General features: G+C 25.7%; 1 protein-coding gene across 2 annotated transcripts; it reads right to left on the reverse strand.

The window, feature by feature from the left end:
- Window positions 1-6,120: 6,120 nt before the first annotated feature.
- LOC126896685 (phospholipase B1, membrane-associated-like) lies at window positions 6,121-14,416 on the reverse strand. Of its 2 annotated transcripts, none has more exons than XM_050669652.1 (8): window positions 10,102-10,259; window positions 9,810-9,985; window positions 9,467-9,743; window positions 9,171-9,397; window positions 8,935-9,094; window positions 7,614-7,765; window positions 7,374-7,542; window positions 6,121-7,290 (listed from the first exon to the last, which is right to left on the reverse strand). In XM_050669652.1, exons 2-8 carry the CDS (start codon window positions 9,921-9,923, stop codon window positions 7,130-7,132), a joined length of 1,260 nt encoding a protein of 419 aa, XP_050525609.1. In that variant the 5' UTR covers window positions 9,924-9,985; window positions 10,102-10,259; the 3' UTR covers window positions 6,121-7,129. The 2 variants fall into 2 exon arrangements, with proteins under 2 accessions (XP_050525609.1, XP_050525608.1); XM_050669651.1 differs by lacking the exon at window positions 10,102-10,259 and adding an exon at window positions 14,291-14,416 and having other exon boundaries at window positions 6,122-7,290.
- Between the last annotated feature and the right edge of the window lie 2,936 nt (window positions 14,417-17,352).

The following is a 17,352-nucleotide window of genomic DNA, read 5'->3' on the forward strand; positions in this document are numbered from 1 at the left end:
CGCAAATGGCTACCATATTGAAAAATATACTATTTTTGTATGATAATTATGGGTTTTGTATTTTATTTTAATAGAAGTTGATGTTGCTTTTGCAATTATCCATCAATTTTTTAAAATTAAACACTATCTACAGATTTGCATCGAAGCGTTTCTTATGATAGTGATTTTAATCACTGTCAGATTAAATCTATACTGGACCCTACTATGCAATGTCTCTACTATGCCGCGACCCCACTGTGCTACCGTTTTTCACTATTATATTAACAATTATAATATATTGTTCAAACATTTTTTATTTTATATTTAATATTTATAATTTGAATTTTTCTTTTAGCTTCAATGCGAAGCTGAGAAGGCATTGGTTTTACTATGATGTGTTTTTTTTTTGTGTCTGTTGCCACTTTTTCTCAGCTTTCACAGAACGGATTTCTTTCAACGATACGTCAAAAGATCACAAATCGTATCTAGTCGAAGACATTACCCTTCAAAACTGAAAATTTCCCTTACTTTGTGTTCTCCTTTGTCAAACTCGTACTCTATATACTCTGTCTTACTTCTACTTATTCTTAAACTCTTTTCTTTAATAGCTGATCTCCACACCTCTAGCCTTTGATGAATTTCCTCCCTACTTATTCCTATTAACACTACATCGTCAGCATACAATATGCACCTCGGCACCTCTTCTTGTATATTTATAGTAATTTCATCCATCACTATAGAGAATAAATAAGGGCTTAAAGCAGAACCTTGGTGCACTCCTACTCTTACCCGAAAACCTTCTGATACTTCTCCTACACTTTTTACCATGGTACAAGTGTCATCATACATTTCTGCTATTTATTAATGTACCTTTTCGGGACTCCTTTTCTTATTAATGCCCACTTTAAAACCTCACTCGGTATATACATGTATGTATTACATATGTAATATCATACACAGCTTTTTCTTCTTTTCTCTAAACTTTTCTATTAGTTGCCTCACACAAAATTCTGGCTCCATTGTTGACTTACCAGACATAAATCTCAACTAGTTTTTAGATACCGATGTCTCATTTCTTATTCACTTGTCTATTACCTTTTCCCAAATTTTCATACTATGACTCAAAAGCTTTATTCCTCTATAATTCCCACACTCCTGTATGTCTCCTTTAACTTTAAATATCAGCACCACAATACTATTCCTCATTCATTTGGAATGTTCCCTTCTAAAAAGATTTTATTTATAAGTTCCTTCAACCATCTTATGCCAACACCGCCTAATATTTTCCATACTACTACTGACACTTCATCTGGTCTAACAGCTTTATTCTTTTTCATTTATGCCACAGCTTCCCATACCTCTTTCTCACTAATTAAATCGATCAGTCCCTCATTCCACGAGATATCCTCTAATGACTCATTCAGTAATTTTTCAAAATACTCTTTCAACCTTTTTCACATCATCATCAATCGAGAGTACCTTATTATCAACACTTTTTATACATCTTATATAATGATAATCTTTAGACCTTTTCTTACTTACCTTTGCAAGTCTATAGATTTCTTTCTCGCTTTCCTTTGTTCCTAGCCTATCATACCTCTTAAACTTCGTCTTACTTACTGCACATTTGGCTTCTTTGCACAAGCGTTTATACTCCATTCAGTCTTCTCTCCTTTTGCTCTTCTGCCATACTTTGAATTGTTTTTTCTTACTTTATATGATTTTTTGAACGTCCTCATCCCATCACCAGGTTTTCTTGTTTCCTGGCATTCTACTCCTACGCTCACCAATAATCTCCTTTGCAGTATTCTTTACACAACTAGCAAATCTATTCCACACATCATTTATTTCTTCCTCGATATTCCACACCATCCTCTCTTTTACTCCGGCTTTCGACCTGACGCAACCTCATTAGTTGCCTCTTGCGACTTGCAGAGTAGCCGTGGAAGTATTCTTATCCCCTATCCACTGGGAAATTAATTGTGAATACATACATTTATCTATAAATTATCCTAATTTTAATCAATTTTTTTAAAAGTGTAATGGTAAAAATCCCTTTGCCTCTATTTGTAGATCTAAAAGTAATACTAAAATTATACACGATATAACTGGTAATGTATAGATATATAGTCTGTTTATATATTTTTTAAGTAGTAATTATGATGATTATGTGTGGTATAAAGAGCTTATTATAAGCAATAAAAAAAAAGTGTTTTAAGGTACCATTTAAGTTAAATTTAGTAGTACAAGCTAATATCTTGTCACTTGAGAAGTTTCGTTATTTTGCGTGATTGTCAAGGAAATGATACATCTTTTTAAAATAAATAATAAAGATAATTTTATTTTCTTTATTATATGATTTTTTGTATTTTATACATTTAATAGTATAACATAATTTCTAAATAAAATCTATAATATAATAATTTAATAAAAAAAAATTGAATTTTTGGTTGTGTAATTGAGTATTATATTCTAAAATTAAAAAAAATTACATTTAACTTTTCGGAGGAATCTTAACTAGTTGCCTCTGAAAATGTCTTTGCCAAACACAGATACACATTAACACACATTTATAATACTGTAATTTAAATTAAATGTGGATTTAATCGTCTTGTACTTTGAAGACTAATATTTCTCAGAGGGGGGCATTATGATAAACAAAATTTTCATTAAATTAAATTCATATTATGTAACTATTTTTAATTATGTTCATAATGTAAATTGGTTTAGTAAAAATAAATAAATATAGAACTGCAAAGTTAAAAATATTTACGCGTATCCATAAATTAGAATATTTTATAAATTTAATATATTTTATGCATTAAAATAATTATAATATTTGGTGTAACTCATACTTGCCTTGTGTTTTGAGAATTTATTTTGTTACAAAAAAATAAAAATAACAAAGTTCATTGTAAAATGGAATATAATATCCATATACTAGAGCTCTGCATGGTCCGAATTTTCAAGGACCGGACCGAACCATACAGAAAAACTAAAAAAAAGACCGGACTAAACTGTTATATGAAATTTAAATTGGACCAGACCGGATAGAAATTTTAAATGCATCGAACCGAGCCGGACTATAAAATAAAAAAAAATTCTAGACCGAACCAAACCATTAAATAAAAAAACTCTGTCCAGATTAAATTAAACCAGATACGACAAAAATGTTGTCATAACACTTTTAAATTTCTTCCATACACTTTTCCCATTGTGAGGAAACAAAGTATAATCACCAAAATCACTCAATAATTTTCTTTTAACAGTATTTTTAGAGACGGTTATTGCTGGATTTTTTTCTAAATTTATTGTTGATTGAGTTGTATTCTCTAAGTTAGAAGGAATAATAGAATTATTTGAAAAGTCATCATCAATAGAGCTCACCAAAGTTGAGTTCAAGAGCTCGCGAATTTGTTGAGAATTATTCATGATTCTAAAAAAAAACAAGACTAAAATGTTTTTTTTTAACTATAATTATTTTTATTTTGTGTGTAATTGAGTTAATGATTTATGATTAATGAATCACCCTGTATAGGCTATACAGAAAATTCAATAACTCAAAAATATCCTTAAGTAAATAATAATTTCAAATTCGTGTTATATAGAATTTAACATATTTAGTTTATACATACAGAATGATTTCTTAACTATGCCTCACGAAATAGCTTTGAAATTATTATTGTTAATCATTTTTTTTTATTACATTAACGATTCATTGTTGAGCAATTTAAACGAAAATTTAATTTTGTGTATTTTCAAATATCAAATGGCAACCCCAATTTTTTTCATACCATCAAATTTATTTGAAAAAAATATTGTCTTACATATAGGGTAATTGTTAATTATTACGATATATTTGAATAAGCTTTCACTTAAAATGTTAAGTAAAAGCCATTAGTTTATTTAGCCTAAGTTAAATTTTTGGTTCAACAAGTTATTATTAGCATATTATTTTACATCGATAAATATTTTACGAGTAACGTTTAATTTTAAAACAAAAAATTAACACTTATCAATATAAAGCTGTACAAAACAAAATAATTTTCTATCTCTCCTAAAAAGCATATGTGCTTATTTTTATTATACTATTTTTTAAATAATTAAAAATTTATTTTATAAAAAGAAATACTTACAGGCAGATTGAAAATAACTGATGACTTTCGTTGATGATAAAGAAATAAAGCCAGATCATTGTGTTGGTTGATATTTCCCAACTTTATTTTATCCAACATAATTTACAAAGACTCATAAATGTAATATTGTTATTAATACAAGGGTAATTCTTTAAAAACACGGTTTTAAGTCTTAACTGAATTAAAATAATATTGTATGTTAAATGGGCAGTAATAGCCTTTCTATGTCTAGACATAATTATAGTCAATAAAAACGATCAGTTTATTCCAAAGTGTACAGAAAAACTATGAAATAATATAATACACTTAACGATTGACAGCGTAAAAAAGCAATACATTATGCACTATGATTTTAAATCACATTTCAGGATCCTGGAAATTCTATTGGCACGTGAGTCATTATTTGAAAGAATTCAGCTTTTATGTGACATTTATTGTATTAATTTTTAGTGAGTGTTATCATCGTTCACTATAATGAAAATAATTTAAATCTATTACGATAAAAATTATGATTTTTTTTTATTATATCACAGGCGAGTTTCTACTAAAAACAATAATACAAATATATTTATAATACTATACTGCTATTAAAAGTGGACTATTATCTCAATTTGAAGATGGACCGAGACCGGATCCTTGAATTCTTTTAAAGACCAGAACTGGACCGATGAACTTTTTAAGGGACCGTAAAAAAAAGGACCGATAATTTTTAACTACAGACCAACTAGGATCAGACCAATTTATTATTTGAAGTATAAGACTGAACCGGACCGAACCGTGGTTTAGTCTGGTTCAGTCCGGACCGGTTCAAACCGAACCATGCAGAGCTCTACCATATATTGTATGACAAATTTTTATGTTTAACAACAAATTATCAGAATATTCACTTCAAAGATCGAAAAAATGTTTTCTATTCACGTAAACTTTTCACAAATATCAATAGGAAAACACTATGGCTTAAGTTTTTGAGATTTTGTGAATTTTTTTAAATATATTTAAACTATTATAAATAGTATTTATTATGAGAGATAAATATATTTTATAGGTTTTTCTATTACAAAAAAACAACCCTGCACAGTGGGGTCGTGGCATAGTTGGATCAAGTATAACGATATCTGACAGTAATTAAAATCACTATAAAAAAAAAACGCTTCGATGCAAATCTTTAGATAGTGTTTAATTTTAAAAAATTGGTGGATTATTCTAAAAGCTACATTATCTGCTAGTTCCTTATTAATATCCTGATTAAGATAAAGTATGTCGAATGAAAAAGAGATTTTTAAAAAATATTATTTCTCAAAAAAAATTGTGTTGATCCATAAACTTTGCAATAAGTTATATCATTATAAAGTTAAAAATATAAAAAAAATTTTTTTTTACAAAAATCGTATTTTTTTTATTAACTTTGATGTCTGTTTTTACAATGAAAAAAAAATAAAGTCTGAAATTTTTTTTTTCCGTAATAAAGTATATTACATTACCATTTATTTAAGATATATATAAAAGTGTAAGAGTTTCAAGAACACATTAAAAAGTTAAGTTGAAAAAGTTAATTTTTTGTGAAAAGTTGTCATTTTAAATCCCTTCCTGTGAGCAGGTTTAGGGTCAGATTTATAAAAAAATATATCAAATGATAGGTAAAAACATTATACGTCTATTAAATAAAAAATTATATTGATTTGTTCAATTTTGAAAAAGTTACGGCAGTTTTAAGTAAAAAAAATTTAAAAAATTTCGAAAATTAACTATTTTTAAATTTGTAATTTTTTTGAAGGTTTCCCCCAATTACGAGGAACGATGAAATTTATCGAATGCTATTTTTGTGTGAAAATTCTTGATTTAATATTTTACATTTTCAACTTTAAAATGTTATAACTTTTTGAAAAACGTATGGATAATATAATATAATATTTTTTAAAAATCTCTTTTTCATTCGACATACTTTATCTTAATCAGTATATTAATAAGGAACTAGCAGATCATGTAGCTTTTAGAATAATCCACCAATTTTTTAAAATTAAACACTATCTAAAGATTTGCATCGAAGCGTTTATTTTTGATAGTGATTTTACTCACTGTCAGATATCATTATACTTGATCCAACTATGCCACGTCATCACTGTGCCATAACCCCCCCGTGCTGTGTTTTTTTTTATTGCCTCATTATAACTGAAAACAAATTTTTTTAAGGTACTATTTATTTATAAAATAAAAAATTTCTTCGTTGAAACATTATTTACTCAAGAACTCAATAAATTACTAAGTACTATAAATAATATGTTAATTGATAATTAAATAAAAATCTGTTATAAAAAAAAAAAAAATAATTTATTAACTACTAAAATTATATTATGTATCTTTGGATGTTGTAAAAACATTTACAGAAGTTGCTATTATTATATAAATGTATAATGCACGGGATAGTAACTTTTTACCGTAAATAAGTCGTAGAAGTATAATATTTATAAATTATTGCTACTTCAACTGTTATAAATTTGTAAAACGATTACTGTTTGATTAAGTTAAGAAATGTAGAGTTAAAACTTAGATAGTATCATTAATAAATTAGAGACAAGGGGACTTATATACTGTAAATATAACTATTCACATTAAATACAAAAACTACAAAATTAATTTTTCTAGGCAAATAAAATTATAAAACATTAAAATGTGCGCTCAAAAGGATTAATTTTCAGATTTTTCAAAACTTTCAACATTTTTTAATTCCCCGGGAAAAATATAGTTTATACATTTCTTGTTAAATTTTATAATATCTCTCGATGATTTTCATTATGTTTTTTCACAAGTTCACATACAATATTAATAGAAATAAATAGAAATAATTTAAATAAGACTGTTGGTACAATAATTAATTGGTATTAAAAATTGTAGGCTGAACTCCCACTATACAAGTCTTCATGAAGTAACTGTCTCAGATTTTCATTAAAGCTTATATACATTTTTTGTATTATGATACAACAAAGTTGGTGCCTAAATGTTAACATTTAAACTTGTCACAGTTTGTTAGCAAAATTGAATGAATAAGAGTTATTAGCAGTATAAATATAAGGATGTTCAAGAGTCGGGCACAAAAATTCTTGCATAATGTAGTCCATTGAAGATTCAGATTTTGCGCCTACGGGTTGCATCATATTGTTCCATAATAAATTAGCAGCTATAAAATACAAACAAGGTACACTTTAAAAAGTCAAAAGTATTATTATTTCAACGATTAATTATACAAATAAGTATTCTAACCTAAAGCGTGTCCTTTTTGGCTAAAATGAAAGCAATCATAAGTAACATATGAAATATCAATAACTTCCTCAAATTGTCGTTTTTTGTCTAGTGGAGCGTTAAAAAGTTTGATAAAAGGCTGAATAACAACAGTAAAGTCTTCTTTTTTATTATATTTTCCACTATTGATCTAAATTTGATTGAATGATCATTAAAATTTGAATTTGTTATGTATATTTTTTTAATTGACCATGTACCAACCAATATTTGTTCAGCGCCTTGATAATCTCTCACTAGTTGCGTGATTTCATCCATTTCGTTGACGTTTCCTCTTTGATGAAAACATGCGCAGAAAAATCTATGAAGCATATGGCACATGAATGATCTTTTCACTCGAACACTGACCGATACGTCTGCAATGTCATAGATAGTACCAAAAATATAAATCTAACAGTAATTTAAATTTGTAACCTCGAGGCCAAAGCACATCGATTGTTTAACTAACGTTATGTCGACTTTATAACCTGTGATAGCTTTCACTTTTGTTCATTGGTAAGCTCTTGGGAAAGATCATTTCTTATGCGAATCACGTCTTTTATAGACACCGACTATTATTGTGCCTTATAGTGTCAACTAACAGCCCACTTTCTTTAGTTTATATACATACAATCGTATACACTATCTATTGCGAGAAGTTTTAACACCTCAAGGTCATTTGATATACCACAAATAAAAAATAATATTCATAATTAAATGAGGAACTACATCTTTGTGATAAAACTCCTGAACGATGATACATAATACACACATAATAGATTGAATTATGACGAAGAATACATTTTTAACTTTATTTGACTAATGCAAAAAAAATGGCTACCCCAAAAAAAAATATTGATATACTAAAAAAATTATGATTTATGTTTTCTAATAAAAATATAAAATGATTTAGTATTTAGATAAATATAAATTTAGATGTGGAAGAATAGCATTATCTTCCGATCTAACTTATAAATCGACTTCTTATTTTCAATATTGAATCATGTAAAACTATGCTTAATTTCGTGAAAGTAAGAAAGTTAAAAACTATTTTTAGGAATACTGTTTATGTATTGGTAAAAGATCATTTTGACAAATATTTTACCATGGAAATTGATAGTGATAGGTCTAAAGATTAAGGATAGGATGAAAATGTCAGTTAATATTTTACTTGCTGCGGTCTGATGTACCTATCGAAGTAGACTGATTCAAGTTGTATAATAAATGATGTGTGGTGAATGAACGATAATGATATTACGTTTTCAATGGCTTTGGTAGGGTGTTGGTCGTGAAAGTGAATTGGCGTGACTCTCATTCACTTAATATATTTGATTCAATTCCGGTTGAACTACTAAAGGTATGCTATTTTCCTACTCTTCGAATTCTCTAGGTACATTTATTATCAGTAATGTTCAAAAACTCACTTAACCCTTAATGAAATTTTAACCTTGTGTTATGCGATCATACTTTTAAAATATTTTCTCTCTGAACCTAACAAATTAATAGCAACCGGTCGATGGCATGAACAAGTAGAACAGATACTCACCTAGTACTGGTACAAGATTAACTATGGTTCTAGGTAAATTATCTTGAAGGTAATCTATTGCTTTTTGAAGTTTTTTACTATGTTGTAATGGTGTAGTACCATCTTTATCATAACACTGACCGGAACACAAGTCATTGGCACCAAAGAACATAGTAACTAACTAATGGTATTAAAACTAATATAAATTAACAAATAATTTGATATACATAAAAATAAAAATAAAAAATTTTTCATACTTTCCAGTCATTTTTAAAATCAATAGATGAATCTCTTTTCATTTTTTTCACTAAAAATTGTGCTTGTTTGTACGCTTCGTAGTCAGCTGATACAGGAAAAGCGACATTCATATGAGAATTAGGTGCTAGAAACTCACCCTTTCCTACAGAGTATCCTTTTAATGCGGGGTTAAACTCTTTAAGGATGTTCGGCAAAGTCAGATAAGAGCGCCAAGTTGCTTCTCCTCCTTTGGCAACAATAATGTAATTCATTTTAAATGATATTTAATACATTGTTACTTATATTAATTTCATACCTGCTGCCCAAGAAACTCCGCGATACTCAATTAAAGTACCCATTGCGTATTCTTCTAAAGCGCCATTCCCAGCTACTAAGCTATCTCCCATTGCACCAATGACGTCTATGTCACCAGGTCGTAGTTTATGAACACTAGTTGGTCGGATCATACTTCTTCCAATACCTGGAGCTGTCATATTTTTACATGGAAAAGGCAGTGTCAAAGGATATGTTTGCTGTCGTCTTATACCGGTGGGATTGGGTGACGTATTAACAGTTTCGGAAACTGCAGAAGTCTGTTATAATTAAGTAATACAACTGTAATAACAGATTATTATTTTTTGTCTATTGTAAATGGTTACCATTCTGCTCAATCTTGCGCTTATTCTAGATGGTATAAGTTCATTATATGTCAACCTTTGTGCAGTGCACAGTAAGACCAAATAAATCAATATTGAAAAGTTTGTAATCAGCATTGTTTTATTTGATAACGTCAGTCATTTTGAACTCATTTTTTGTATATCCATTGTAGAGGAGACTGTTTAAAAAAGTTCATACTAAGTGTTATATAAATCATGTCAAATTTGAAATTTTGTATTATTGTGTTAACTATGTACGTATATAGATAATAATATTTAATTAGTTTAAATATACCATTCCAATACCAGTTTCTGTCGTCACTATTTAAATATATTGCACCAGATTAAATAACAAATCAAACAATTTTTTTTGACCCGATATTAACATATACATTAACTATCGTTTCATGTCTACTCTATGTGTTTAAATGCTTTTAACTCAATAAGTACTTATCCTAAAATTTTATCGACTTAAAAAAAAAAAAAATTAAGTAAAGAGTTAAAAAATAGCTATTTTAAAAAATAAAATAAATTATTTTTTAGTTTTTATTAAATCATTATTTTTAATGGAAATATTGTTTATACATCTGGGTAAAATATAGTTATTGACCTAAATGCTGTTATCATAGGTAGTTGAGGATAAAGTAGTGTGCAATCCTAAGAAATTTTTAGAGCAGTTGAACTCCTAATAATTAGCACAATTCCCAAAAATGTTTAAAAAAATACCTTATACTAGGTTTTTATATGATTGAATTATATTAAATCCCTATAATTAATTTGATTGTTTTTAATTAAGTTAAAAATTTTCATCAAGATGTAATTTTGTTGACAATATAGCACAGTAATTATGTAATAAAATTGTATCTTCATCACTTTTTAACTATTTAAATAACATATGTACTAATGTGATTAATAATGCATCCTTGAGTTTCTACACATCTTCTTTTAGTGTGAAAAACCTTGTATATTCTAGGTATTAAAAATAATAATAATAATAACAAATAGAAATGACAAAACTATAAAAATTTAATAAAATTATGAGTAATATTATTTATTATTTGAAAATGGCAAAAATGACCAAAAAAACATAGGTGTAAGTGAAATCCAACAACACATCAGAAGAAGAAATAAGGAAAAAAATTTCTACTTTAAAATGTCTATTCATCGATTCTTACATTTGTTTAAGATTAATCATATTTATGTTTGAATATCAGGTTATATAGAACTAATTTAAAAATATTTTTTGATTGAAACAATTATGCTTAAATATAATTTTAATACTACATAACATGTAAAATGTATTATATGCAGTATATCAATGTATTCTACGTCATGTATTGTGTTAATTTTTTCACATTTTTTCTTTTAGACATCAAAAATATTAAATTTCAAAACACCAATAAAATTTATTATTTATTTTTTCTCTCCTGATAATTTTTAAAAGCGTTATATCCATTTTTGGAAAACACCCAAAAATTTAAAATATATTTTCAATTATGAGAAATAAATAGATAAAATAAATTTGGGTAAACAAATTGATGCATAACATTGTATCGTTTAAAAATTAGTAAAAAAAAGTTGAAAACAGTTATTTGAGTTTAAAATATAAATACATTGTAAACGTTTTATAAAATAATGTTTTCACTTTTATTGAATTTCAAGTAATTAATTGCGACATATAGCTACATATTTTTTAAAATAGTTATAAATTAACAGTGCTCAATATTTAATTTTTAAATTGTTCAAGGGTACTGAAAAGATATATTAAAGGCTCTGTTGAACATTGCAATTAATAACCTGTTATTATTTATATTAATTGTGTAGCAATGTTTTCTTATTTTTAAAGATTCCATTAATTGGTTTTTATTATCATTTGTATTATATTTCCTACTATTTGATCGTAAAATAGGCGTGCTCTCCCTAAGATATTTTTTATGAACGAAGTATAGTAAGTTCTTTTTTAATAGTAACCAGTCGCTGGTAACCAACTGTACCATTACATGTGTTCTTTCGTTTATATTGTGAAGAGTTATATCATAGTTGATAATCAATCTATCATAATGTCAAAAGCTTAAATAACAATTTTTGTTTTATTTCGCACTATTTATTATCACAAATTTAATATTTATGAGTTTACTTTGGTAGTTAAAGAAAATTGGATAAATTGTATAGTAAATGGAATAATTAATCAAACCATTATCATAAAAATATTTAAATTCTAAATTACATTTCATTCTAAATTGTCACTGAATGAATGTACATGTTTTCTTATATTTCAAAATATACTAAAATTATTTGAATTCATTTTATAAAAAAAAATTACTAATAAATCGAATTGTGATTTTTATAATATTTCATTTAGTTATTACTCTACTAAAATTACTTAAATGAAAATGTTTAACTTGATCTAGTCTATTGATAGTATTAAAATACAGAAATTCAAAGAGTATTGAGATTAATTAATATGGAAATAATTTGGAAAGTTGTAATGAGAAGATCGAGAAGAAAACGAGTGTAAATATATTAATCAACACCTATAATTAATAAAACGTTTACGGAATAAGGAAATGTTTCCGTCGTATTAGTAGATAGTGTTCAACTGATCAAAAAACGATAACTACATGTGTAGATGATAAATACCTTATAACGATTATTATGCTGTTAATATAAGTACTATTATCATCTGTAATATTAATCTTTATGAGCGTCAAGTATTGTCATAATTCATTATTATGTAAAAATAATGTATCATTAAAAATAAATTTTGGTGGTATAATTTAAATGCCTTTACAGTAAATGATAAATAACGTCTGTTTTCATTAGTATCATTAATAATATCAAAATTCAAATTTTGTAACTTATCAGCTTTTGGAGAATATCACAGAATTTACCATTCGTAGAGTAAAATTTGATCCTACATTTGATATTGTTCCTACAGTACGTATAGTTAATACAAGCTAATTGATTTTCTCTCGTTTGAAAGTTCTGCATATAAAATCGATACACTTGAAGAATTTACACTTTTATAAAGTTCAAAAGGAGACTAAAAAAAATAGCTACCATATCATTCTGTTTTATAAATTTATTATGACTGCTAAGATAAACAAAACATTTATTATGGTGAAAAAGTACGATGTATTCATACAGTTATAAAATAATCAGAAAAGGGAAGAAACCGGAATTTGTCCTGAGTTTTCACTTTTTATATCCGGTTATACGGTACTCTAATGTTTCGTCGAATAGGCCTATGTAAGGGCTTTGATTTATTTATTCTCGTATCAATCTATGCCCTTTTTACTCCAGTCACGGTCATTAAACTTTGAGCCAAATAATAATGTTTCCTGTATTGCTTAGGTTTGCCGGCAGTCGTTTCATAAGTGCAAAAATACGCGTATGATGACTACAATTTGAGGAAAACAAGTTTGCACAGTCTCTACATTCGCGGTTTTTGTCAGAAACACGAGTATTATTTATTTCGACATAATATTATTACTATATGTTTGCTTAATTGCAATGGAACCGGTTCGGGCGTTTGAAAAGTTATTGAAGGAATAGAAAATCAGACACGAAGGGAGATAATTAAAATAAGTTTCTAATTAAAGTATTTCCCCATAAACCTCTCTTTAATGTACCAATACTCATGATGATAATCTAGTGATAATTCAAATAAATTTTGTCTAACAATAATAATTATTCCAATGATATTGCAACGATAAAAACTCAGAAATGTAACTATATTAATTTCGACGGTTACCAAGGTTAAAAAATAGAGTAATTATTTTTTATTTAACATAACAAGCAAATTATATTATCATAAAACAGTTGTAAATAATAATCAATGTTAAAAATATTTGAATTATATATTTTTCAATCAAAAACATTAAATTTAGTTTTAGTTAGAATTTTCTTCTAAAATGGTAAAATAATCAAAACTAGTTTTAAATATACTAAAATAAAAATAAAACTACTTATAATGACAACCTTGTTTGTAATTGATATTAAAAATTTCGACACCTAAAGGATCAAAAGTATATTCAAAAAAGAATATCATATTGTGATTACATAATTAAAAAATTGTTATAATGTTCATTTTTCAAATATAGATAATTAAAAACAATAAACTTTTTGTTTTCATAAAAATGTACAACGTGTTAAAATTTTAATTATTAATGTAATGGTTTATTTCATTATTTTATCAAATAAATATGATTTTGAGCAAATTTAACCCTTTGGTCTAATACACATTAGGACGTTTTCAATCTATGTCTATGAGTAATAATTTTTGTATTAAATCCTAGGTTAATATGTAAATATTAATAAGAAAATTTATTAAATTTTGGTAAACTTGTGTCACTCTATGAATTTTCAAAATTAATTATTTACTTATTTTTTAGGGATTTTTTATAAGGAATAACTAAGAAAGAAAATAAGTGTAGTTAAGGAACAAAAGATAAAAATTAGTTACTACTGAATATTATACTTACTCAGAGAAGATCGGAGCCGGCCATAGAGATCCGAAGAAAGTCGAATTACCTACTAATAGTAAAATGTGATCGTAACAAAGCGGAGATGCATCTGCACATGTCTTACAAACCGGCAAACGGTAGGGCGAAAAGCTAAGGTGGTAGCAGACATACACTTAACGGTAGACTTTTGTGGGGGGGCAATACAATTACTCAATACTTTGTTGATCAGAGACAGTGGTAACATAAAACGTGCGTTTGCTTACGTCTGTGACGTCAGGACATGCACAGAAATTTAAATTATTTATCGAACATGACAATATTATTTAATTCAGAAGTATATAAAAATTCAATTCGGATAATAATTAATTAAACCAACTTCCAATAAATTGAGTGTTATTTTTCAATAAAAATACTTTAGTCACTAAAGTTTAGTGAATTCTCAGTTGTAATTTTGACTGTCACATTATATTAATGGTTCAATTATTTGTTCTGTATAATTTACACATCAACACACTATAATATTTTTGATTGATGAAGTTTTTAAATTATTCTTTTTAAATTACAAAAAATATTTTTCATTAAAATATTTTATTCACTGAAATGTATTGAATAGAGATTATTCAATTGTATTGAACTGTAGATCAGTTGCATCAGAATAAATACAGCGAACAAATATGACCAGTTTACAAATTTGCAATTATGTATTTATTTTATCTAATTAAAAAAGGATAATGTAATTTATTAATTTACAAATGTTCATTTTAAGATGTGAAGTTTTGAAGTATAGAAATTTTGAAATTTACACTAATATAGGTAGTTAAAAATAATACCTAAATTGTTCATTTATTAGAATGAATTATTGTTATTAAATTGAATGCAATACTATTTTCGTAATATTACAGAAGAGTATAATATACTCTTCAGCGTTTCTTATCACACTATGATATAAAAATATAACCTAATTTTTCGCTGTATTTCTGAAATATAAATGGGAATACATCATATACTACCATTATACATCATTTAAATTGCCACCGGTTATATGGTAGTAATTATACAAAAATAATTTTTTTGTACTAAAAAAAATATATTTTTGCAATTACAAGAAAGATTAACATTACTATTTTTTTGCATTTTTGCTTAACAAAATTGAAAGTACTTGTATGTAGGATACACATTAAGCACAAATATTTTTCTATTTAAGTTTTTCTCCTAATCGTTAATTATTTATCAATAGAATTTAAATTTATTTATTAGAGTTCAAATCGTATAAGATAAAAATTCGTAAATTCTGTATATCTAGTAAAATTATAAAATATTACAAAGTATACATTTGGCTAGATTACATAAATTCTTGAAAAAAAAATTTATGTAACACTGAATTTATAGGAAAATAATTTATTATAATATTTAATTTATTATGTATCAAGTTCTTCGTTCGTCACAGCTCAATAAAATTTTTTAATAAATAAAAATAAAATTAAAAAAAGTGAGATATTGTAAACTCAATTTTTTGTCAAAATAATAATTTATATTTTACTTATATTATTTAATAGAAAACTGTGTCAAGTTTTAATCCGTTACTCAGTATTACATCATGTTAATCATTTTTATCAGTTAATAGAAATAATGTTGTTTCTAAATAGTAAAAAAAAGAAACGAAAGCTTATAGAACAATAATTTTGATAACATTAATATTAAATAAAATGTAAAATAGTTCATCATATCATATCTAACTGTCATACTATTACTTAAGATGGTATTTTAATGACTTATATATCTAGAAATAGTCACCTAAATTTTTTTTTTAAATGTGAATATCTCTGGTTCCTACTTAAAATTAATAATATATTTTTCACTTTTAATTATAAAATTTCAATCGTTTTTATTAGTAATAATCCTACAAGACAACCATGTATAAATTATATGAATTTAATTTAGTGTTGTAATTGACCTTTTTTATTTAATTTTTAAATCTTCTTCTTATACACTACTGAATTAATATATTAATTAATGTTATTAATATACCACATCTATAGCTTTAATAACGGTCTATTATAAATGTATTAGAATAATATTCTATTATTTAATTAATGATAATTTTAATAATCAACCTTATGATTTTTGAAATTATACATTACTTATACCAAATAGCTGTTTAATTTAAAAAATAATTATGATGATGATATAATACATATATTTTGCAATGTAACATTAACTAATACATTTTTAATTTAACGACTTACATTTATATTTGTTTTTTTAATGTGTATTTTATTAGCGTAAAAATTATAATAGCTATTCAATAATCTTTTGTGTTCATAACTGTTAATTATAATCTTTTAGTATATTTGTTTTAAACGCATCCATTAATACAAATAAAATAAAGGTATTAATTTAATGAGATTTATCAATAATGCATATTGTAATATTTAAATAAAAATGACTGGACAATCTATTATAACAAGAGAAGTGTACCGTTACAAGTATATCTATATAATAAAACTTAAATGTTTAGTTTCTCTTTCAATCTACTCATACCAGATGATTGAGATGTATTTACTATATAGACATCAATTGATTAACAAATAATATATAGATTACTTGTAATCTATATTTATTTATTGTATAAATATCTTGTCTTTTTTTTGTCTTCTTTTCTCTCCCATATAAGAGAATTTGTAATGTAATTATTAATCTTATTATAATAAACTAAATCGTTAAATTATTAAACTTGTTTATTTAAATTTAGTTTATAAAAGAAATACTGTCAAATTATAAATAATTTTAATTGGAATATTTTTATTATCATCATTTATATATGTATATAAATTTATTATACTGTCCACGTGTCCTGAGTTAAACATTGCCAAATATTATATTTTAAATAGAATAGAATAAAGAGCTATTGCAGTAACAGTCATTGACCAGGTTATAATAATAAATTATAGTTATAATCTTATTTCACACTCATAATTAGTTGTAATGTTGATAAATATTATCTAATAAACAAACGATGAGAATATTAATTCCTTTACATCGTAAACATAACAAATATTCCGTACACAAAATATAAAGAA

This window comes from Daktulosphaira vitifoliae, unplaced genomic scaffold (assembly GCF_025091365.1).
Source record: "Daktulosphaira vitifoliae isolate Bord-2020 unplaced genomic scaffold, ASM2509136v1 Scaffold_1, whole genome shotgun sequence".
Classification (NCBI taxonomy): Eukaryota; Metazoa; Arthropoda; class Insecta; order Hemiptera; family Phylloxeridae; genus Daktulosphaira; species Daktulosphaira vitifoliae.